The sequence below is a fragment of the Malania oleifera genome, chromosome 8 (genome assembly GCF_029873635.1).
Source record: "Malania oleifera isolate guangnan ecotype guangnan chromosome 8, ASM2987363v1, whole genome shotgun sequence".
Taxonomy (NCBI): Eukaryota; Viridiplantae; Streptophyta; class Magnoliopsida; order Santalales; family Ximeniaceae; genus Malania; species Malania oleifera.
In genome coordinates this window covers 21,600,699-21,624,798 of record NC_080424.1, presented here as the reverse complement: position 1 = coordinate 21,624,798, position 24,100 = coordinate 21,600,699, and the positions used below count along the sequence as shown (strand labels likewise).

Genomic DNA, 24,100 nt, shown 5'->3' with positions numbered 1-24,100 from the left:
CAATGGAAGAAAGACTGACCTGTTCCCCTGCAGATCATGGCCTTATCACTCAGTCCCCGATGGCCAGCGGGGGATCTAGTATAGCAGCTCACGTTCATTTGTGCTACGCATTCCCACTGGACTGGACACGAGTTAGCTGTAGGAAGTATGGTTCTGAAAGTGACTTCGGTTCGCCAATTCAGGCTCAACTCCTCACTTTCTGTTAGCAAACCTACAAGTGGGACGATGCCAGGGAGAGAAGGGAATGCATCGAGGCAGCAAACAACAACAAAAAAACTATATTTTGGCTTTTCCCTCCATGAGATGAGCCCAATGCATCGGACAGATGGATAAGAGACCCAAAAAGCGGTTGGCGCTCTACGTACGATGTAGACTCCATCAAATACATATCGATTTCTTTCTAATGGATCCAGAATAGATAGTTGTCTCATCAATAGATAGAAATAGGAGATTTTCCCTCATTATTGATAGATTCCCTCTATAAATTCCTACTCTTTCAATCTATTAGAACAGATTAGGCTATCAGCACATTCATATTGCTTTTCGTTCATTTTCGCCATGCCAACATAACCGCCATAATAAGAAGCAAGAAAAGCAACTAGAAGCGCTAGCTTCACACCCTTGAATTCTTATTCACAAATGACTTGGGAAAGCCAACAAAAAGATTCGATTCTAACTTCGTAGAGTTGGTGCTGTTGTTGCCTACGCATAAGGCCATCCACCACTCCTGTCCCAGGGCGCTAACGGGCATTTGTTTTTGGAACAGACGGCAGTGTTTTGCTGACGCCTCGAATCAAGCTTTCGTTGCAACGCGATATGTTTTCTCTCCCATTGCTAGTAGGTTGATGGGTCGCACGCCCGACACAGATGCTTTGGCCTTGTGTGTCCATAACTAAAAATAGTGACCTAACAGCCACCACCCGACTAAACATACCAATAGTCACTAGATTCATATGGGCTACTGGGAAGTAAGCAATGATTTTCTTAAGATCAATCTGTCTTGAAGTGATCGAGGAAGTATACATTATAGCAATCGCGCTTGGAGTATATATGAAAGGACTAGAATAAAGTGTTGCTTCGGGAAACATGGGTATCGAAAATCTTAAAAACCCGTGGGTTCCCAATTTTAAAGGAATTCATGCCAAGATGATGGATCCTGCTGTAGGTGCCTACATGAGCTTTGGGTAACCAAATATGAACCAACACCATAAGCACTTTGACGGCGAAAGAAGCAATCCATAGAAAGATTTGGCACCGCTCACTAAATTTGGTGGTTAATGAGATTTGTAAGTCGGTGATTCCTGTTTGGAGAAGAATCAACAGAATAGCTAATAGGATAATGTAGAAATCCCTACAGTGTGAACGACGGCCACAGTTGGTGAATGACGATCACCTCCCACGGTAGGTGAGCCACCGCCACCTACCATGGTGGGTGAGCCACCACCACCTACCATGAGATCTTGCCACAAGCCTGAGGCTATAAATTGAGACACCCCCCCCCCCCCCCACTGAAGCTAAACTACACATCTCATCTGTAAGTTGGGTCCTCTTCTGTTTTTCCATATTTTATTCTCTATATACATGTTAAATAGGGACCCGAGTATGTAAAGAATATACAATTGATTCATTCTCATTCTCTACATGGTATCAGAGCTAGTTTTTTCCTAAACCAAGCTAACTATGGGCGACAACTCCATCAACAGTCGAGAGTCGACAACCTCAGAGACTCAAACGAGTCGAACCAATGCCATCATAAGTTCGAATGGACTAGATGGCTCTTCAGTTCAACTATCGGCAAAAAAACTCAACGGGAAGAATTTCCGAGAATGGGCCCAGTCCATTAAACTCGCAGTCGACGGCAGAGCAAAGCTCGGGTATCTTACGGGCGACTCAAAGGGCCGCCTCTGGTGTGAACATTGCCGAAAGCCTGGCCATTCCAAGGATAATTGCTGGGAGATTCATGGCAAGCCAGCTGATTGGAAACCACGGCAAAGTACCAAAACCAAAGGCTATCAAGCTTGTTCTGAGACTCAACCCGAGAGGCAACAAGTGGCGAGCAACCATTCTGACAGTGGCAGTAGTAGCACCTCCAGTCATGACCAACTACAAAAAATCATGGAGAAGCTATCTGCTCTCCAAGCCTCGGGTCAGTCACCAAAAAATACTCCATCTGGTAATTTGGCACACAGAGGTAATTTCTCACGAGCCCTATACACTTTTCATAACCATACACCCTGGATTATAGATTCTACAGACTCTGATTATATGAAAGACTCTTATCACCTTTTCTTATCATATACCCCATGTGCTAGTAACCTAAGAGTCAAAATTGTTGATGGATCTCTAGCTCTTGTTGCCGGCAAAGGGAGTATTCAGATTTCTAACTTGATTACTTTGGAGTCTATTCTTCATGTTCCAAAATTATCTTGTAATCTTTTGTTTGTCAGCCAACTCACTAAACACTCCAATTGCTCTACTAAATTTATTTCATCCCATAGTGTTTTTCAGGACCTGTCATCGAGGACGACGATTGGCAGTGCTAAGGAGTATGAAGGAATCTACTACTTCGAGGAAGCCAAAATGAGTGATCAGTGTCAAAGTAATTTTGTCTCTATCCCTAAGAATAGTGACCTAATGTTATGGCATTCTCAGTTGGGTCACCCCAATTTTCAGTACATGTGTCATTTATTTCCTTCGCTATGTTCGAATAAAATGTCTCTTGATGTTCAATGTGAAGTGTGTGAACTCGCAAAACACCAAAGAACTTCATTCCCAAAATCCAAATGCAAACCCACAAAATCTTTCACAATCATTCATAGAGATGTATGGGGACCTTCCCGGATTTCTAATCGCACTCACACAAAATGGTTTGTGACATTCATTGATGATCACACTCGTACTTGTTGGGTCTACTTGATAAAAGATAAGTCTAAAGTACATTCGGTGTTTATTAACTTTTATGCCATGGTCCAAACACAATTTCACACCAAGATTCAAATCTTGCATACTGACAATGGCACGGAATATTTCTAACCTTGACAAGGTCAAAATTCCAAAGAACATTGAGGCACTTGAAATTCCAAAATAGAGAGAGGCTGTAATGGAGGAGATAAGGGCATTGGAAAAGAATGGAACATGAGAGGTTATGAATTTTCCATTAGGAAAGAGACTAGTAGGCTCAAATGGGTATTCACTATAAAATATCGAGCAGATGGGACGGTTGAAACATACAAGGCCTAGTTGGTTGCAAAAGGATTTACTCAGACCTATGGCATCGATTACACAGAAACCTTAGCACCCGTGGCAAAGTTGAACACTATCCGAGTGCTCCAATCCTTGGCAGCCAATCTAGACTAGCCACTTCAACAACTCGACATCAAAAATGCATTCCTAAATGGTGAGCTGGAAGAAGAAGTGTACATGACATTAACCCCTGGATTCAGTAAAACAGGCGAGGAAAACAAAGTTTGTAAACTAAGAAAGTCCTTATATGGACTCAAACAATCTCCCAGGGCATGGTTTGATAGATTTACAAAGCTGATAAAAGGAGAGGGATACTGCCAAGGACAGTCCGACCATACTATGTTTTCAAACAAAATAATGGGAAGTAGACTATTCTGATTGTGTATGTAGACGACATTATCCTCACCAGAGATGACATTGAGGAAATTGGAAGATTGAAGAAAATTCTAGCCCAGAATTTGAAGTGAAGGATTTAGGGCAAATGCAATACTTTCTAGGGATGGAGGTAGCTAGATCAAAGAAGGGAATTAGTGTTTCACAACAAAAATACACCCTTGATCTCCTGACCAAAACGGATATGCTAGGTTGCAAACCAAGCGACACACCTATTGAAGCTGAAAAAGGAACAGAAGATGTTGGGAAGCCAATAGATAAGGAGAAATATCAAAGATTAGCTGGCAAACTAATCTACCTATCACATACCAGACCAGACATAGTTTTCGCAGTAAGTGTAGCAAGTCAACATATGCAATCTCCAAAAGAAGCACACCAGGAGGCAACCTTCAAGATCCTAAGATATCTAAAGGGATCTCTAGGGAAAGGCTTATTGTTCAAGAGAAGTGAACAAAAGGAAGTGGCAATATTCACTAATGCTAATTGGGCTGGCTCTACAGAGGATAGAAGATCCACGACTGGATATTGCATTTTGTATGGGGAAATCTGGTCACTTGGAGAAGCAAGAAACAAAATGTTGTGGCAAGGAGCAGTGCAAAGGCAGAATTCAGAGTTGTTGCTCAAGGAATATGTGAAGGATTATGGCTGGAGAGGCTATTGGAAGAACTACATGTTGAGTTAGAGTTACCTATCAAGTTGTACTGTGATAATAAGGCAGCTATGAGTATCTCTCTCAACCCTGTCCAGCATGACAGAACCAAAAATGTGGAAGTTGACAGACACTTCATTAAAGAAAAGGTGGAAGAAGGAACTATTTGCATGACATATGTCCCTACTAAGGAGCAGATTGCAGACACATTCACCAAGGGACTACCTCGACAACTCTTTGAGGATTTCATTGGCAAGTTGGATATGAACAACATCTATGATCCAACTTGAGGGGGAGTGTAGAAATCCCTACAGTGTGAACGACGGCCACGGTTGGTGAATGATGGCCACCTACCATGGTAGGTGAGCCACTGCCACCTACCATGAGATCTTGCCACAAGCTATAGGCTATAAATTGAGACCCCCCACCGAAGCTAAACTCCACATCTCAACTGCAAGTTATGTCCTCTTCTATTTTTCCATATTTTATTCTCTGTGTACATGTTAAATAGGGACCCGAGTATGATATACAATTGATTCATTCTCATTCTCTACACATAAAAACATATCCAAGTATAAAGGAAAAAACTATATGTTGCCTTCATCTTTCTTTGTCTCGAACCCCATACCCCTATAATAATGGTAGAGTAAGGGGCGGCCCCAAAGCGGAATTGACTGGTGGTGGTTGGTCAAAGCTCTAGTAGGTAGCCACTCCCTTCTTAGGGAACCATACGTGAGACTTCCGCATCATACGGCTCCGTCCCAAGCTTCCGTCATCGGCCCTTGTCATTAGACCACTATCTATGCATGTATTTTTGGCCTAGGCTCTAGAATCTTTTGCTTCTCAAGTGGTAGCGAACAACGCTGCTTGCATTGTGGGAGATGCCTGCTTGTAGGGCTTAGCCTACTTCCCGCCCAAAAGAACTACTCACTAGCTAGATGGACTAGTAGGGGACCCTATCTAGAGACATACTAAAAACCATTCCTTTCAAACCATCACCCGTCTTCCAAATCAAAAGATTAATAAGCTCCAGGAGGAAAGATGGAATGTGGCCAGTAAAGCACATCTAACGCACAGTCAGTTGCTCACGCAACAGATCTCTCTCTATCTAAAGATAGAGAAAGAGATGTGAAAGTAATAGTCTTATGTTATGGCCTCCCCTAGACTTACAGTCTTTACGCTACTACTACTGTGATGTGAGTAGCTCAAATTGCTTTGATCTTTCCACTAGTGTGATGTGAGTAGCTCAAATTGCTTTGAACTTTCCCAATCATCTTGGCCAGAAATTGTACGCAGCACTTGTACAGGAAAAAAGGTTTGGAACTTTCTTATATGAATTTTAAGGAGGACCCCACCCTATTTCCAAACCCTCCACTGCCCTACCCGCATTTCCTTTTGAAGGGGGCCAAAGACCACCTCCTGCCAACAACCTTTCTTCGGAATTATACTAAACAAGTCGATCCTTCCTTCCCATTTGTTTTAGCAACTTATCCTAAGGTCTCCTCGCCAAGAGCTCCCTAGTGATAACAAAGGAACCAACCCGCCTACTGTGGTGGGGAAGCTTTTTTGTATCACAATAAGACTTGGACAATTATCCCTACACTCTCTAGCTTTATGAGTTTATGCCCATCCCTAGTCGGGTACAATTTCCTTTCAATTTCTCCCTCGTAGCCGTCATCCAAATTTGCACGAGTGAACCCACAAGTGTACCCACGCCCCCCAAACTGACTAGATGAGGAATCCATTCTCGCGAACAAACACAACCCCTACACACACCAGAGCACCCCTTCTTACATATCCATACAAGACCCAAGTAGGCGGGTTGAGGTCCTACGAGGTACCCACTACTCGAAGTACCATCCCAAAAGGAAAAAGATGTTTCTATCAGGTTTTGTTCTTCTTAGTTGACTTAGGCGAGTTCAACCAGAAATGCTATGCTTACACACAAGACTATCCCTCTTCCCAAAAGCTTCACGGGCACTACTTTATGACAACAGACGACTGCCTGTAGGGGGGTTTACTGCACAAGGCCCCTACAAAGGAAAAGCTTTATCCCAACGAATAGAAGATGCTTACCTCCACACAGCATAAGGATTAGAAATTCACGAATTAAAGATGTTGTAATATACTCTTTCCCACAACTTCTCATACTAGACCAACCCACTAAAATGCAAATAGGGATCAGAAATGTGGTCAATATCACAAAAGAATAAAGAGATACCATTTATACCCAAATAAATGTTTTCTTAAGGAAGCCATCGAAGGCTTTCCACAAATTGAGATTTTGCCATAGAAGGATCGAATTGTATCTGAGGAACAAAGGGATACAAAAAAGTAATAAGAGAAGCGCACAAACCAATCAATCGTATTGGTTGTATTCTTGAATTTTGAATGAAAAGAGTAATGCTTCCTAGCATAGGATGGGACCACTTAGATCGGAATAGCATTCACAGAAATGTTCTAACATAGAGTAGAGTCAAACATTGAAGATATTAGTTGACAAAAGACAATAAAAAGATGGGCGCCTGATTCCAATACAATAGGGGTCTATCGGTGCAAATCAGCTGAACACCGTGATTGATGAGTGGGTAGGTGGGTTAGGCACACCTCTCGCCTATGGGAAGTAATGACGCTAGTCTCCCCCACCCCCCTAGGCCGAGAAGGAGGGGCAACAGCCTTGTCAAGGCAAGGGCCAAGCCAACTCAAAGTGAAGCAATTTATACCAAGCAAGAAAGCCAGACATTCCTTCTTTGTAGAATTCAAGTATTGCAGGCCAGCCCGAACTGTCAGAGCTTCAAACAAAGAGGCAGGTCCGAGTCTTCCTTAGTTGAAGTACCAAAACTCCTCCTTTATCTTCTTCCTACCAAAATATTCATCAGAAAGTTTTTGTGAAAATTAATGAGGAGCAATTTCAACATTTTTTTTTTTATAACAAAAGAAGATATTTCATTAATAAAAGAAGAATTTATGAAGAGGGAAATACGACATCTCCTATCAAAATCAATTTCATCATATAGAATAGCACTTCCAATTCTAAGGGCAGAGGCTAGTTGTGGAAAACAATTTTCACTTTCCATTTTCAGTTTTCCAAATATTCACAAAAATGCCACCTCATTTTAGTTTCCAAACACCTATATAGGAAAGTCAGAAAACATCTTTTTGTTGTTTCCAAGTTCTCAATATAAATGCTGGAAAACTGGAAACAAAGTGACCCTTTTGCTTGAAACAGTTTTCCATAACTGAACAGGCTATATTTTTTGTATTAATGCCTAGCTAACAACACAAAATTGCTCAACAATGTCCTGGTTGTGAGCAATTGATAAAATATTTAGTTACAATATTGTCATGTATTGAAGGTGCCTCAAAAAATTCATTTGGTTTTCTGTTAAACCTGAGTGCACGTCTTTGTTGACATTGAATGTATTCATCACTCAACAGCTATAACTAGGCAACAACTGCTTGCTGGAAGACATCTCCAAAAGATGCTTTCAAGTTGAGTAATAAAAATATTGTAATATAAATTCTCCAATGTGCAGAAATTTCGTAACAGTTCCTTCAGGCCTAGCTTTAATTATTTCCTGATATTAATACATAAGAACCACAATAAAACTGCTTGCTACAGGCCATCTCCAAAAGACGCTTTGAAGTTGAGTAATAAAAATATTGTAATATCAACTCTCCAACGTGCAGAAATTTCATAATAGTTCCTCAGGCCTAGCTTTAATTATTTCCTGATATTGATAAGTAACAACCACAACAAATTTTCAGTTTGGCATAAAGCTCATTGACCATGACTTGACCTCTGTCCCTTCAATTTTCTCAATTGAGGTTTTAATAGATATCGAGAAATGCTAGAGTTGCTATGTGTGAATGGTTATAGCTGAGCTGGATATCCCGACACCTAGCATTAAGGAAGTTGGACAAGGAGGCACAGGATGAATTTGAGACCATGAACTTTGGGGGCCTAGTGAATCCAATTCCAACCATTGACCTCCTACAGTCACAAAGAACAGCAGCAAAGAATGCAATGCCCAATCAATGTGTATCAGACTCTCAACAGATATGTCAGTATTTATAGTTTGTTTAGTATGATTACACATGTTAATAACAAAGAGTTAATTAGGGTATTAAGGTCATTATGATGTACTCAGGATATAAATAGAGGGAGAGAGCTATTGTTGTTATTAGGTCTTCCAATTTACACAATACTGTTAACATGGTAACAGCATGGCCCTGAGACCTAAACACTAAGTGCCACAACCACCGTCAAACCAAGCCCTAAAGCCCTAAATCCTCTACATGTATACTGCCATAAGAGAATTGCTAGCACCACCTTGAAAACCAGCCAACTGCTGTCAACTACTACTGGAGGTTGTTTGTCAGTTGTAACTAAGTTCATTAGGGCCTGAAACAGTGTTATTTTGCTGCATTTGTGATTTGTTCCGGTTCATTGTGTTTATGATTTTTTCTGGTGGTCAAGGTTGTGTGTGTTGGGACGGAGCCCATGAATCCCAAAAGTACATTTCCATCTTCGTTGCCACAAATTACACTGAGAAGTTGGGTGGAAAAAATTATGTGAAGTGGTCTAAGGCTATTAAGATCTATTTGGCAGGCTTGGGCAAATCTGAACACCAGTTCAATGTGACAACAAATGGAAAGAAGAATGGTTTCAAGAAGATGTGTTGATCTTCTCCTTTGGAACTCTATGGAAAACCCTAGATTGCACAGATGTGCGTGCACCTTGACGTGTGCAATGAGATTTAGGATTACGCCTAACTGTTATATTCCAATAACATTAAGGAAATGTAAGATCTCTCCTTGGAGTACTTTCAATTACAAGAAGAATACAGGAGTGTCAGTACGTTGCAAAAATGAAGTGCATCCACAAGGAACTCAACTTTGTGCACCCCTAACAGCCGATTTTCATGAGATTCAAAAGCAAAGGGAGTAGATAACCTTCAGGTCCGAGCAGATTTGGAACCCTAGTTCAAAGAGTCCAGCCGAGAGCTGCCATGCTTTGCTAATGTTTATTTTCGGATTCTTCATGCTTCCTCCAGCACCCATTCCTCAGCTAGTTTTGATGTTCAGTCTCTAGCTCCGAGAAGACTACATTTGTTACACAAGACAGTCTTGGTTTTCAACCGAATAGCTACAGAATTACTCAGGGTGGTTCAAGTGGTCACAATGGAAAGGATGCACATGATAGAGCACCCACATGCAAGCGTACTCATTGTGGACAAGAAGGTCATACAATTGAGCAACATTCAAATCTTCAAAGTAAATCCCCAGCGTTGCCAATTCAGCCACCATAAATTCCATTCCTTCCACTTCAGCCCATTTTGAAGGAAGAATATTCAAAGTTCCTACATTATTAGGCATCCCAGCAAGCTTCTCTTCCCATTGCATCTCTCACTCAAATAAGTAATCCTACACCTTGCTTGTCATCTAGCATTTCTCCCACTAGTCCTTGGGTTACAAATTCAACCACTACAGACCATTTACAGGTATAACCAATATCTTTTCCACCCTCCTAAAAGCTTACATCATGTTACCATTGCTGATGGGTCCATACCATTAGGAATACAACAACAAGCCTTTAGTCCCACTAGGTGGGGTCGGCTATATGAAGCTCTTTTCGTCAATTCACCCGATCAAGAGTGTTTTCCTCTATTACATTAAGGGCTATAAATCCTTCTTGACTACATCATTCCAAATTATTTTAGGTCTACCCCTACCCCTTTTCATGTTAGAAACAATAACTAACTCACTCCTCACAGGTGTTCTACTAGGTCTGCATTTCAAATGCCAAAACCATCTAAGCCACCCCTCCCTATCTTGTCTTTAATCAGTGTTATGCCTAAATTATTGCATATATGCTCATTTTTTACTTATCTTTTAATGTTATACCACTCATACACCTTAACATTCGCATTTTAGCAACTTTTACTTTTTGTGCATGTTGTTTCTTAGTTGCCCAATATTTTGAACCCTAAAGCATAGTCTGCCTTATAGTCAATTATAGAATCCCTTCTAATTTTAAAAGGTATTCTACAATCACACAACACACCTGACGCACTCCATTTTACTCAACTTTTTTTAATTCTCTGTACTACACATGGTCTTAAATTTCCACAAAATTGTCGAAATTTTCGTCGAAATTTCCGGTTTCTGTCACCCTCAAAATTGAAATGGCATTCGATTTCCGTCTTGCATAATTTTCGTCAAAATCTCAACGAATCATCCAAAATTTATCGAAATCTCGATATTTTAGCAAAACTTGTCAAAATTTTAACTATACAATAAAATATGCTTAGAATTCAAATAAGAGATTTAGGAATGACTGAAATTTCTCTCTTAATTTTATTTTATTTATTTTTATCGAAACGAAAGATTATTACAAGTGTTTTTGAAATTATATGAAAAGATAAACTTACAACAACATTTTATTTAACCATTCATGTCTAAATTATCATTATTTGTATAATAAATAATATTTAAATGATTTATGAATTGCATTTGTTTTAACTGAATATGTTTAATGTATATTATTTTACAAATATGTTTGTAACACATACTATTTTACAACTTTTCCACCTCATACACAACACAGATGTATTTAGCTTACAATATATTAGTCCTAAAACTTACATTATTATGTCTATTAACCATTTCTAAAATTTCAAAAAGAATTTCATGCTTTACTACTAATTTCCGTTATTTTTTCAAATCGAAATCAAAATTTCCGTCAAAATTTTCGTACTTTTGGAGCTTCAAAATTTGAGTCAAAATCGAAATTTAAGACCTTGGTACTACGTCTTCCTCAATTTCCCCTTCCACTTGCATAATAGATCCAAGATATCTAAATCTATTAGTGCTATTATTCTATTAATCACTTGATTATCAATCTTAATCTTCTCTTCGCTACTACTCCTTACATTAGTGAAATTACATTTCATATGTTCTGTCTTATTCCTACTGATCCTAAATCATTTAAACTCTAATGTGGCTCTCCAAAGTTCTAGCTTGGATTCCACTCTACTCCTACTGTCATCAATCAACACGATATCACCGCAAACAACATACACCAAGGGATATCATTTTGAGTATTCCAAGTTCATCAATCACTAAAGTAAAAAGATAAGGACTCAAAGTAGAACCTTGATGTACACCTATTGTGATTAGAAAATATCTAGATTTCCCCTCCTACAATCGTAACGCTAGTCACTACTCTATCATACATATCCTTAATGACATCAGTATATCTACTGCAAGCTCCCTTCTTTTTTGAGACCCACCAAAGAACTTCCCTAGGTACTATATCATAAGCTTTCTCTAGGTCAATAAAAACCATATGCAAGTCCCTTTTCTTTTCCCTAAACTTTTTCCATTAAGCTTCTTAAAAGATAAATAACTGTTTTTGTTGATCTCCCAAGCATAAAACCAAATTGATTTTCTGAAATTCTTATTTCTAGCATTATTCTATGTTCAATTACCCTTTCCCATAATTTCATCATATGGCTCATAATCTTAATTTCGCGATAGTTATTACAGTTTTAAATATCGTCTTTGTTTTTGTATAATGGTACTAACATACTTTTCCTTCATTCTTCTAGCATTTTCTTGGTTTTTATAAAAATGTTGAATAGATTATTTAACCACATATTTTCTTCATCCCCTACACATTTCCAAACTTCAATTGGTATTCTATCTAGTCCTATAGATTTCCCATTTTTCATCTTTTTTTAATGTCATTTTAACTTCAAGAACTCTAATTTTGTGAATAAATCTCAAATTTTTAATCTTCTCCTCATTTGTCACTTCCAAGTTCAATCTTTCATTTTGATTTCCATTAAACTAACTTACCAAAATATCCTCGTCACCTCTCTTTTATGCCTTCTTCTCTAGTTAAGACATTATCATTCTCATCATTTATACATTTTACGTCACTTAAATCTTTGCATTTTCTTTCTCTAACTCTAACAAGTTTATTAACGTCTTTTTCTCCTTCTATTGTATCTAGTTTAGTCTATAAAGTATCATAAGCTTTATGTTAAGCTTCACTAATAGTTTTTTTTTTTTTTTTTTTTTTTTTTTTTTTTTTTGCATTTTTTCTCGCCTCTTCATATTTTTTAAGATCTTCTATTTCTCACAATTTTTCCATATTTTATACCAAATTCTTTTTGTCTTAACAGCTTTTTGGATTTCTTGATCCCACTACCAACTTTCTTTACTACTCAAGTATCTTCCTTTGGACTCACCTAAAACCTCTTACGATAGAATCAACCATTTTATTCTAAAGAGTATTTGCATCTATCTTATCCCTCAAGTCCAATCACTCTTTAATCATTTTGTCTTTGAATTTTACTATATTATTTCCCTTCAAGCTCCTCCATCTAATCCTTTGGTGTTGATTTATGTTACTCTTTTTCTTCCATTTTTTATAATATATATATATATATATATATATATATATATATATATATCTAATACTAGGACTCTATGTTGTGTAGCCAAACTTTCACCTAGAATAACTTTATAATCTATACAAGATAGGCGACCCTCATTCCTAGTTAAGAAGAAATCTATTTGGCTCCACTCTTGAAAGTTATTAAGTGTTCTTCTCTTTTTATAAAGCAAGTATTCAATACAACCAAATCCTAAGACAAGGAAAAAACTAAGATTGTATCACCAGCCTCATTTTTATCTCCATATCCATGACATCCATGTATCATCTCATAGCCTATATTATCCTTTCCAATGTGTCCATTTAAATTAGCTCCTATGAATGTCTTTTCAGACGTTGGTATCCCTTGTAAAATACTATCCATATCTTCACAAAGTTGTCTTTTAAGATTTTCTGCTAAGCCTATTTGGGAGCATACATACTAATGGCGTTCACTATTTCCAGGCCTAGAGCTATCTTGATTCTAATGATCCTATCCCCTATTATTTTAACATTTACTACATTATCTTTTAGATCTTTGTCTACAATAATTCCCACCCTATTTTTATGTTTATCTTTTTCAATGTATCAAAGTTTAAATCCTAATTTTTCAATTTCTCTAACTTCCTCTCCTAACCATTTCGTCTCTTGAAGGCAGATTAAGGTTGATTTTCCTTCTAAACATTATTTCCACTATTTTCATATTTTTGCCCATAAGAGTCCTTATATTCCAAGTTGCTAATCTAATCTTAGTTTGTTGTGCTAGCTTATTAGCCCTCTCCCTTGTATATTGACCTGGTCTATTCCCTTGACCTAGGTGAATTTGGTAAGAATTCATGATAGTAAGATTTGACGAAGTTTTACTTGGTTTTCAACTACCTAATACAACCCTACTCCTTTATCCAGGCTTAGGACCTGCGGTGTGTACAAAGATAATTTTTGTTACACAGGTGAAGTACACATTTTGATTTTTTTTTTTTTTTTTTTATGCAGACTTATTTCACGTAGACAATTTTCTAAATCACATCCTACAAGCTACAACCAGTAGAAACCACACAAACAACACAATGCATTTAAAAAAAAATTTAAAGCATACAATTTTGGGTGTGAATCCAAGCTAGACTAAAATCAAAAAAAAAAAAAAGTGCAATAGTACTTTTTGAAAAAATTGTGTATACTCCAAGATTTGCAAATGGAAAACACAAAATTGCATATATTAAGCCTAAAAATCATAAACACAAAATCTCCACTACTAACCAACTATTGAAATAATAATAATAATAATAATAGTAATAAGAGAGCAAAAGATCTCACCAGTGGCTGAAACTAATAGGTAATGACAACCGATTGAAAATATTACAATAAGTACCCTTTGGCACCGAAAATTTGATGTTGCTAAACGAAAAATCAATCAAGATTTGAAGACGATGACAGTAAATCCTACTTCCTCTATCTCTCTTTCTTGTGTCTTGTATATTCCTAACTTCTCCTTTAATCTTATGTGAATTAGCAAAATTACAAAATCCATGACTTGTTCCTTTAACATTCTTTCCTCACTCTATTTCCATTCAGGATTTGTAGACGAGGAAGATGATTGGTGGAGGACATGAGGCTAGTAGACTTCACTACATGAGTTGCTAACTTGCTATCTTCTTCTACTGCCTGCACTACTACTACTTCAAATCCACACCACTTCAAATCCATTTTCGCCTTGACCATCCTTCATTGTACAAATTAAAATAATTGGCTCTTATTTTGAGTTTCTATGTCTAGTCTTGAGCATGAATCTTTTCAAGAAAGTATAACCATTTTTCATTTTCTTCCCAAGTAAATAAACAGGTAGTAAGCCCTTTCGTGTTAGTCAAACCTTATTTTTGGCTCCTAGCTGGTTGTTTCAAAGTTGGTTTTAGCGTTTTCTCGCTTTTGTAAATGGCTACTCAAGGATAACTTGGCTTATTTAATAAAGGATCGTTATGAGTTACTTCATAACTTTTGGGGCTTTTGCTCTAAAGGTAAAGACTCAATTTAATTTATCTATCCAGATACTTCAGTGATAACACTAAGGATTACTTCAATACCCAGTTAACTATCTAAATGATTAAGTCTCTTGTGATTCATTAGTCGACTCGTGCCCACACTCCACAACAAAATGGAGTTGTCAAAGAGGAAAAATAAACACATCCTTAATGTCACTCATACAGTAATGTATTATATTAATGTCCCCAAGCTGTCTTGGAGTCACAATGTCATCCTCTACTCTTTTTTGCCCTCCTCCCAAATGCTCCTTTAGTCTCATTACCTCCTTGTATATTCTGGTGTGTTCGTTGTCCATCAATTAACTCTATAGGTGGATAAGTTGGATCCTCGAGCTGCCAAATTTATTTTTCTGGCTCCTATGTACTCTAAAAAGGGATATCACCACTATAGCCCTACCTTACATTGCTTTTTGTTTCTGCTGATATTACCTTCTTTGAACCTGCATCATAATATTGTGTGGAGTCCTACTGCTCTTGATCAGTCCCTTCTTCTACCTAGACTTCCAAATTCTAACCTATTATCTCTGCCCAGTCATCCTCTTGCATCTTCATCTAGTTTGTGGTCCGTCTACTCACTTGGATCATCCTATTTTGCAGGTGAACACATGATAGCAACTTGAGGGAAGAGAGTCTCCTCTAGCTTCCACTATCAAACCTTTGGTTTCCTTGTCTATGATCAAGTTTCCCAAGCGGTTCTTAGTGCAGTCTACAAAGGTAAACGCACCTATACAGCATCCAATATCTAATTTCATCTGCTTTGATTTCTTGTCATCCTCATACTACTCTTTGTTAGTACTTTATCCACTGTTTCTGTTCCTAAATTTATCTCTGAATCCTAATCCCATTTTCATCTCTAAATCCTAGTCTCATTTTGGGCGGAAGACTACAATGGCTGAAGAGATGTGTGCGTCACAAGACAATGACACTTGGTAACTGTTATCTCTTCTTGCTATAAGTCTGCGCATGGTTGTTCCTAGGTGTATACCAAGGTCAATCCTCTGCAGGCTCATCTTGTTCATAAAAGAAGCATTTTCTATAAGATCCTGAAACCACCAGCCACCCCGACCTTCCAGGTCATGAATCGGCTCTTTGCCCAAAGGATCCGCGAGTGTACAGTTTGGATTATTCTAACACATTCTCCCGATCATCAAACTTGCCTCAGTTCATTTGTTCATCTCCTTAGCAAAAATGCCACCTTCCTAAACAGTGATATTCAAGGTGAAGCAACCACCCGAGCTTGTTGCTCAAGGAGAGTAAACATTGGTGCCTCTTTGGTAGGTTCAAAGTGGTTGTGCTTGGTTTGCCCTTCATCAATGTGCCTCCACTGCTGCCAATAGGATTTTGATGATCAAAATATCTGAAGCTTGAAGCGGTTTCTCCAGATAAAGTTTCAAACTAAATATTTGGGTCTGTTAAAATGCTGTTCATATAGAAGTATCCATATTCATATAGGGACCATTTTGTCACAAAGGAAGTGTCTTCTATATCTTTTAGATGAAACTAAGCTACTAGGACCCAAACGCACCAAAACAACTATGGACCCTAACAACAAATTATATGATTTTCTGGCTATCATGAACGACTTGAGACTTGTTGGTAAGTTAAACTACCTTACAATCACACGGGCATACGTATCGTTTACAACATGTGTTGTGCCAATTCCTAGATTCTCCTCGAATGAGCCACTGGGATGTTGTCATTAACATTTTTACAATACCTCAAAGGTGCATCAAGAAGAGGACCGGGGGCTCACGCTCATATTCAAGGTTATACATATATAGAGTGAGACCAGCCACCCTTTGACTGGAAATCCACAATAAGGTACTATATGTTTGTTGGTGATATTATAGTATTGTGGAAAAGTATGAAACAAATTGTTGTGGCGCAATTAAGTCTAAATATAGGGCCATGGCATACACTAAATGTTAATTGGATTGGTTGAAGAACATGTTAGAAGAACTTCAGTTTCCACAATCTTAGCCTATGGAGTTGGTGTGTGATAATCAGGCTGCTATTCACATTGCATTCGATACAATCTTCCATGAGAACGAAGCATATCGAAGAAGACTATCATTTTTTCTCAAAAAAACTTGTACAAAAGCTCACTGAAACTATCATGAAGTTCGAATATTTTTAGGTTTAATCATTTTCTACAAGCTAGGAGCATATGATATCTATACTCCAGCTTAAGGGGGAGTGTTATTGATTATTGCTTATTTAGTGTTATTACCTATGTTAGTAACTGTTAAGGTTCAGTAACTAATTAGTGAGGGTATTATGAATATATGTATATACGTATATATTATAACCTGGTGGGGGGGGACTTATTGTTGTGATTAGGTCTTCCAAATTTACACAACACCGTTAAAACTATACATAGATAAAAGAACTTTATTTAATTGCATATGCTTCTTCCACCAACAATATAGAAATTTACCATCCATAGTTATGGTTTCACATTTCCCTTCTCAGTCTCTCCAAAATAATAATTCATGTAAATGCTGTAAGTGTATGCAATTAACCCAGGCATGAGGAATGTGAACATCCACGAAAAGCATCAAATTTCCTAGCTGAATGTGAAATCTAACGACAAAAGTTTCAATACAACAAGGCAACTAACATATTAGACAATTGCAATGTCATCACTCCCACTTGTAAACACATAAATTGCTTATAGGACATTAATTCACCTTGATTTATGAAAAGATGAAAAAAATTCTCGAACTTATTAAAGAAGGATGCGATAATATCTTCTCTTCTAAAACTGTAAGCAACAGAAGAGAATTCTCGCATTACTGCATTCAAGCATGTTGTTGGCTTCTCATTATCAACATTCAGTCCTATACCTGCAAAAGCATAATATAATTATTCGTCACTACTATATAAATTTATATGTTGCCTTCCCATAATGAGAGACAGGAAACCAGTGGACAAAAAAGAATGTAGTGGTTAAAACTATAATTGAGCAGTTATAACTCTAATTGAATATTTGGAAGGAAGAAAGGCTCAAAAGAAAATCAATCTTGCCAAGTAGGGATGTGGAATTATGATTGGCTACAAAAGGACTGAAGAACAAGTTGATTTACCAGCACTGACATTAAACTTCTTTGATTTGTATGTTGATGTGCATAGAATTCCACCAATTTTAAGGCCATTTAGGTACAAATCATTGGGCCACTTTATTCTAACATCAAGATGCGGCAAGCCCTGAACAGAAGATGTTCTCACAATGAGGTTATCAATAATACAAACTTTAAATCAAGAACTAAAAACAAGCATACATGGGGTGCATGTTCTGACAATAACAGCAAAAACACAAAATAGTTCAGTCTTTTCCATGTTACACAAACTCTGGTCAACAACTTTAACAAAATAATGTATGAATGGTTAATTTTGAAATCATGATAGGATGCTTAATTTGAGAACAAAGAACAAAAACCAAACTTTCATTATCATAGATGAAACTTGACAAATAATTATCAATATTATTACTACCATGCTTAGAGTAAACAAAGCTAAATGCTTCAACATACTTGATTTATTTCAAATATAAGTTGTCATGCATATTCTTCAAACTGTAAGTTTAGAGATTTTCCATTATTTTCTTTTGTTTATCAGTCAAAAGGTGGTTGTCGGAACCTTTTCTCAGAACTTAAAGCCTGTCTAAGAAGCTTTAGGGCATGGTTTATAACATCGCATCTCTTTAGAGTAGGAGGGCTAAATGCTTCAAGAACTTTCTTAAGAATTTAAAAATATTTCATTAAAGGGATTAGGAGAAATATTCCCAGAGCTCCAAACAAAAATAGTAAATTCATAATCACATCCATCAATTTTTGTGTAGTCCCTCCTTCCAGTTGCAAGCTTCGCTGCTGCCCTTCAAATGCACCAGAAAATGCATGAAGGCGCTAGATCCCAAAACCTTTTATCAATCTAACAAGTCTGATCATAACCCCTGAACTTACAACCAAGAAGAAAAGAGGATGTGTTGCGTCAGCCAGAAAACCTTGAATTGCTGCCAAATCAGGCTCCAAATTTCCCATGCAGAGTTACCATACAGCAGAATATGGCCTGTGCTTTCCCCATCTAGAGATAATTACAGATAAGTAACTCTGATTTCCACCTCCCCCCAAAAATCCCTGCTTCTTCACATCATCTTTGCACAGCTTCAATATCCTAGCAAGACAAGCTAGGAGAGCCATCTACATTATAATTGTTCCATCACCATTAATCAAAGCTCCTTCTTTCAACCACATATGTTCAGACCAGGACTTTTTCCTTTAGCCATATCCCCTCTATCTAGCTGCAAGGAGCATGATCATATGTGGATCTAGGCTGAGTAAGATAAAGGAGTTGGATGTCAAAGAAGGGAAGGCTAATTTTAAAGGCTCATGGGATTGGAGGAAAGGTTATCCCTGTACTCAAGATCTATTGATCAAGGAAGAGATTTCCTAGAATCAGAAATCCAGGGCTTTGTAGCTTGCTGAAGAGACAGCAATACTAAATTCTACCACAAGACCACTCATTTTCATGGAAGAGTTAACATTAATAGAATACACATTGATGAGGCAACTCTCAGACTGTTCCATTGCTCCTCGTTGATTCATGTCTAAAATGCATATGTTGAGGCATAGATTCATTTGTATTAGCGATTGGTTGTTGCACTACCAAAAAACTATATTTTCCATTAGTAAATACAAAATTATTATCATTCCATTTACACAACCATAGCAGCCTTTTACACCTTCTTCAGTGTCTAGTGCTGCTAAAAGCCCATATACTATTTTATAAATAATCAAGAGAAGGACAAATTCTTCTTCAACTCTGAAACATTTTGTCAAACATCGAACATTTTTAATTTAATAATACCAACCCTAATGATAGGTCAAGAATAATCATCCCCAATTATTACCAACCCTCAATTGCAACTCCCTATTGGTATCAAACCACTCCCTTTGGAACAACAGTAAAAAGAACATATCAAACCCATGACATAGATATCATGGAAAGAACCGTTACATAAAGAAACCATTGTGATGTCCTCATCATCTCAGCTATCTATTTCCACACTAATTAAGCTTAGCCGCTGATCCTTGTCCTTCCTATCTTCTTCTTTCTTCTATAGAGGTCAATCCAGCTTAAGGTACCCCTTCTGCTTGCACGGAAGCATCCTAGTTTCTTGGCCCATGACTTAGACCTCAATTCACCCTTCTTATTCCCCTTGATGGAAAACATATTTTTCTGCATTTTAAACAGTTTTATAAAGGCATAGGTTTAATTATTAATTTGGGGTATTAGCTTATTTCCGGGAATTTTAGGGTTCTTTTATAATTTTTGATTGCTTTGGGGTTATTTTGAAATTTTTGATAGGTTTACTTTATTGGTTGCCCATAAATATAGGCTTACGATGTAACAGTAATTTAATTTTTGAATGAATAATTGTATCGTCACAACTGTATCTCTCTCATTCTCTCTCTTTCAAGATTGTCTCTCTCTTTCAACTTCTTCTTCTCCGTTCTCTTTCCTCTCCTTCCTTTCATCCTCTACTTTCTCCATTTTATCCTCTATACATCAAGACCTACACACCCCCCCCAAAAAAAAATCTCCTCTCCTATGTTCACCTTGGCAACCATGCCTTTTGGTTTACAGTCCTCTTCATTGAATTTTCTTTAACCTTGTCAAACTAAGGAGTAAGGACTTCAAAAATATCTTCGAAGGACAAGGTTTGCTTCCTGTGGAGCAATATTGTATAACTTGTGATCAAACAAAGTCGGAACTTAGAAGAGAGTATTGCAGCATCAACGCCTTATTTTCATCTTCAATCTCTACATCAAGATAAAGCAAATTATTGATGAACTAATATTGATTAGATTAATTCATATGCTAACGCACATCTCCACCCCCATGCATACATGAGTGGGTATTGCCTTCTTTAGCAATACCTTGTTGTCGCTGCTTTTTGTGATACACAAGCTCTCCAATTTCATCAAGATAACATTCGTCTCCTCTATCATCCCATGTAGAAGACTCAATCCACTAGACTCAACCAGATGGCACTAACACAAATTCTTCTAGTTATAGCATTTTCTATGGTTTCTTTCGGTGCCTTGTACACCTTAGCCAACAAATTTATTTTACCTATAACTAGTGCAAGTTGAAGTTCCCCTTTCCATTGAACTTGTGAACTTAGTCTTCACCCTACTCATCATTGCTTGGATGTTAGATGCAAAACCCTAGCAAAACACTAGCACAAACCTAGTTCTCTAATATCAATTGTTGTGAAGACAACTTGTAGGGATATGCACAAACACACACAAAGCACATAGAAAATAAATGAGATAAACAAAGAAGAATACAACATATTTTACATGGTTTAGCAGTGTATAGAACACCATGAAATCTACACTCCACAAAAAAATTTACTAAGGGTCTCAATTCTCGAGAATCTTGACAACAAATACCATGTGAAAGCCTCAAAAATGCACATATACGGCAATATATGGACACTGCACACTGGCTCAAGGCCATTCACGCCTGTCACCCTCCATGTGGAACCCTCTCATCTCTTAAAGACTTCAAGAAAAGCACCCTTTCAAAATAACCCAAACTGAACCAAAAAGAAAAGGCAATGATATGTTTCAAATTATGACGCAATTGTTAGCCTGTAAAAATCTCCAACAAAAAGATTCAATGCATTGTTAACAAATTTATGACAAGACCACCAATAGTTTAAAAACTCATACCAATTGGCATAAATGAATACCAGATGCTATTTTGTTCAACCATTAGACAAGTTTGAGATTTCAATTTGAAAAAGGCAAGCTTAAGATTTGAACATAAGAAAAAGTATTCACACCATTTTGCCTCCAACTAGAAACACAATCCAACACAAAATGGGATCATAAGAAAGAACAAAAGCTAACTGTCTTAGAAACAAAGTTTGAATAGAAAAATAAAGAAATAGGATATTCAAAAAGCTAGTCAATACATATTAAGAACCACATAATTGTCATACTTACCATATAAAAATTTGATGATATTGATTATTATAGTAATATTTTTTACTAGAAGCTAATAGTATGGCAATGTTCTTTAAAAGTTCACATTTGTATTATTAATTCATCAAGCTAGTGATGGCAGCAATGAGAATTCATGGCACTAGAGACACAGTCGTAGTACTTCAATAGGTCAATGGCTAGGAAATCCGTGCTTCTTTCAATTTAATGATTGTTTTAAGGTGGGAAAGGATGCCATCTATTATTGAGGAAAAATATCTTTGCAAAGGTTAGATTTGGGCGTGATAAACCCATTGACTAGAATGCCACTATTATATTTTACATTGCATCTTGAATTACAAAAACATATTAACTAGATTAGGGTTGTGTTGATGGTGGCCAAAATCCATTTTCTATGACAGCTTATTTATGACAATAACTATCTAAAATTCAATAATGGCATGTCAATTTCCATAAACATCTAACAAACCGTAATTGATTCCATATCTTAAATTCATCTCGCTTGTTCAATTTTTTTTTATTTTCTCCTGATATCAGCATCAACAAAAGACATCAAATATAAGAAGCTTCTTTCCATCCATTACTTCTCAGTTATCATATTTTTATAACTTAAAAGAAGGAAAAAAGCTCAACCCCAAATCACGTGCTTATATGCTTAATAAAAAATAAAATAAAACACACAAGTCACAACACTTACATTTGAATCACAAACATCTTTTATTGCTTCAGTAATTGCAAGAGACACCACATACTGCAAAAGAGGCACAATCCGTCCGTCCTCCATTTGTATTGTAAAAGAAAACATAAGACAACCAGCTGGAGATTCCCACGGATTCTTTGATCTGCCTACAGAACAGTATATTTAATTACGAAACACTACATCCAACTGCAACAAACAACAAATTTCACATGCGCATTCAAACCTCGGCCTTTGAACTGAACATCAGCAACACAGACTGCGCCGATTGGAAGCTCACAAAAATTGCTGTTGAAAACTAAACGACATTTTAATATCTACAAAATCATGCTAAATTATATGAAAGTTTAATGTCTTAATACTTACTGAGAAACAACATCGTGCGTTGACGGCAAGCGCGGAGACCAAATAAGAAACCTTCCAAAGCAAGTCGTTAAAAGAGAACTCATGAACAATTCAAACTGAAAAGACTCCTCTTCGCAAGGTTTTACAGTCTCCGAATGCAAAAGGATTGAAATCTCGCCATTGTCTGGAAGTTTTAGACTGCTATTGCTCTTCAAAGATTTAGCAATTTCAGTCTCAACTGATGATTTTCCACATAAAACCAGCGTACAAGAAGAGGTGCAATCCATCACTGAAACAGAACAACAGATAAAATTCACGGAGTCTATTAAGCTCAAACAATGAAAAATCAAAGCTTTTCGCGACATTTTCTCCTCCAAGTTTTTCTCGACAGCCAAATGAAGCGTAGTCACAAGACAATGTGAAAAAAAAAAAATTCAGAGAGCGGAGATCAAACCTTCGGCTTTTGCATCTGACGGAGAGAGATCAAAAGGCTTCTTGGGGCTTGGTGTGCAGAGAGAGAGAGAGGAGAGCGAGCGCTGAAAAGGCTTTGCAGCGAGTGAAACGAGTGAAAGAACCAAGGACTTCATTAAGCATCAACATAGCAGAGCAACTCTGAAAACTGAAAAAGCTGTTTCCTGCCTTTCTATTTTTTATTTTTTATTTTTATAATCACGTAAATACGTATTTTTTTTATTGTTAAGTTTTTAGCAAAAAATAAAAATTAATTATGTGATTTTCTATTATTGTAACAAGCTCTTACACAATACTTAAATATTTAAAATTAACTTTTGTAATTATCATTTATTTAATATATTAATTTTTAATTAAAATAATTATGTGAATTTAAAATATAAATTAAAATTAAATTTTCATTAACTTTATAAAATTAGGAAAAAATCAATTCATCGAAATATTTTAACTGTTTTTTAATTTTTTGTGCAATAGGATTTTTCTTAAAACATGGGAAGTTTAAAATTATAGTAATTAAATAAAATAATTTATTTATTTATTTTTTCATGCAATAGGATTGTTCTAGAATGCTAAAAAGGGATTTTAAAAATATAATAATCAAACATATAATATTTTTAGTTTAATTCTTTTATATTTTTATTATTTTGATATTTTCTTAACTATTATTTTGATTTAAGGACAAAAATGAATATGAATTTAATTATATTTTTAATTTACTTTAGTATTAAAAATATGAATTAGGTATGTTGCTAGTTTATAACTTTTAGTTTCTATTTTTTATTTTCAACTTTCATGTCCATAATTTAATTT

At 36.7% G+C, this 24,100-nt stretch overlaps 1 protein-coding gene across 3 annotated transcripts in view; it reads right to left on the bottom strand.

The window, feature by feature from the left end:
- Positions 1 to 23,456, bottom strand: part of LOC131162440 (biotin--protein ligase 2-like) — a 31,109-nt gene extending 7,653 nt beyond the window's left edge. For 2 of the 3 annotated variants that reach the window (XM_058118902.1, XM_058118903.1), the window contains exons 1-6: positions 23,274 to 23,456; positions 22,841 to 23,108; positions 22,701 to 22,762; positions 22,475 to 22,623; positions 17,851 to 17,971; positions 17,455 to 17,610 (exon numbers count right to left, since the gene is read on the bottom strand). In XM_058118902.1, coding sequence (XP_057974885.1) covers positions 17,455 to 17,610; positions 17,851 to 17,971; positions 22,475 to 22,623; positions 22,701 to 22,762; positions 22,841 to 23,108; positions 23,274 to 23,406 — 889 coding nt within the window. In that variant the 5' untranslated portion in view covers positions 23,407 to 23,456. Of the gene's footprint in view, positions 1 to 17,454; positions 17,611 to 17,850; positions 17,972 to 22,474; positions 22,624 to 22,700; positions 22,773 to 22,840; positions 23,109 to 23,273 lie in introns of those variants that run through there. The other variant, XM_058118904.1, reaches the window with a different exon arrangement.
- Positions 23,457 to 24,100: the final 644 nt, after the last annotated feature.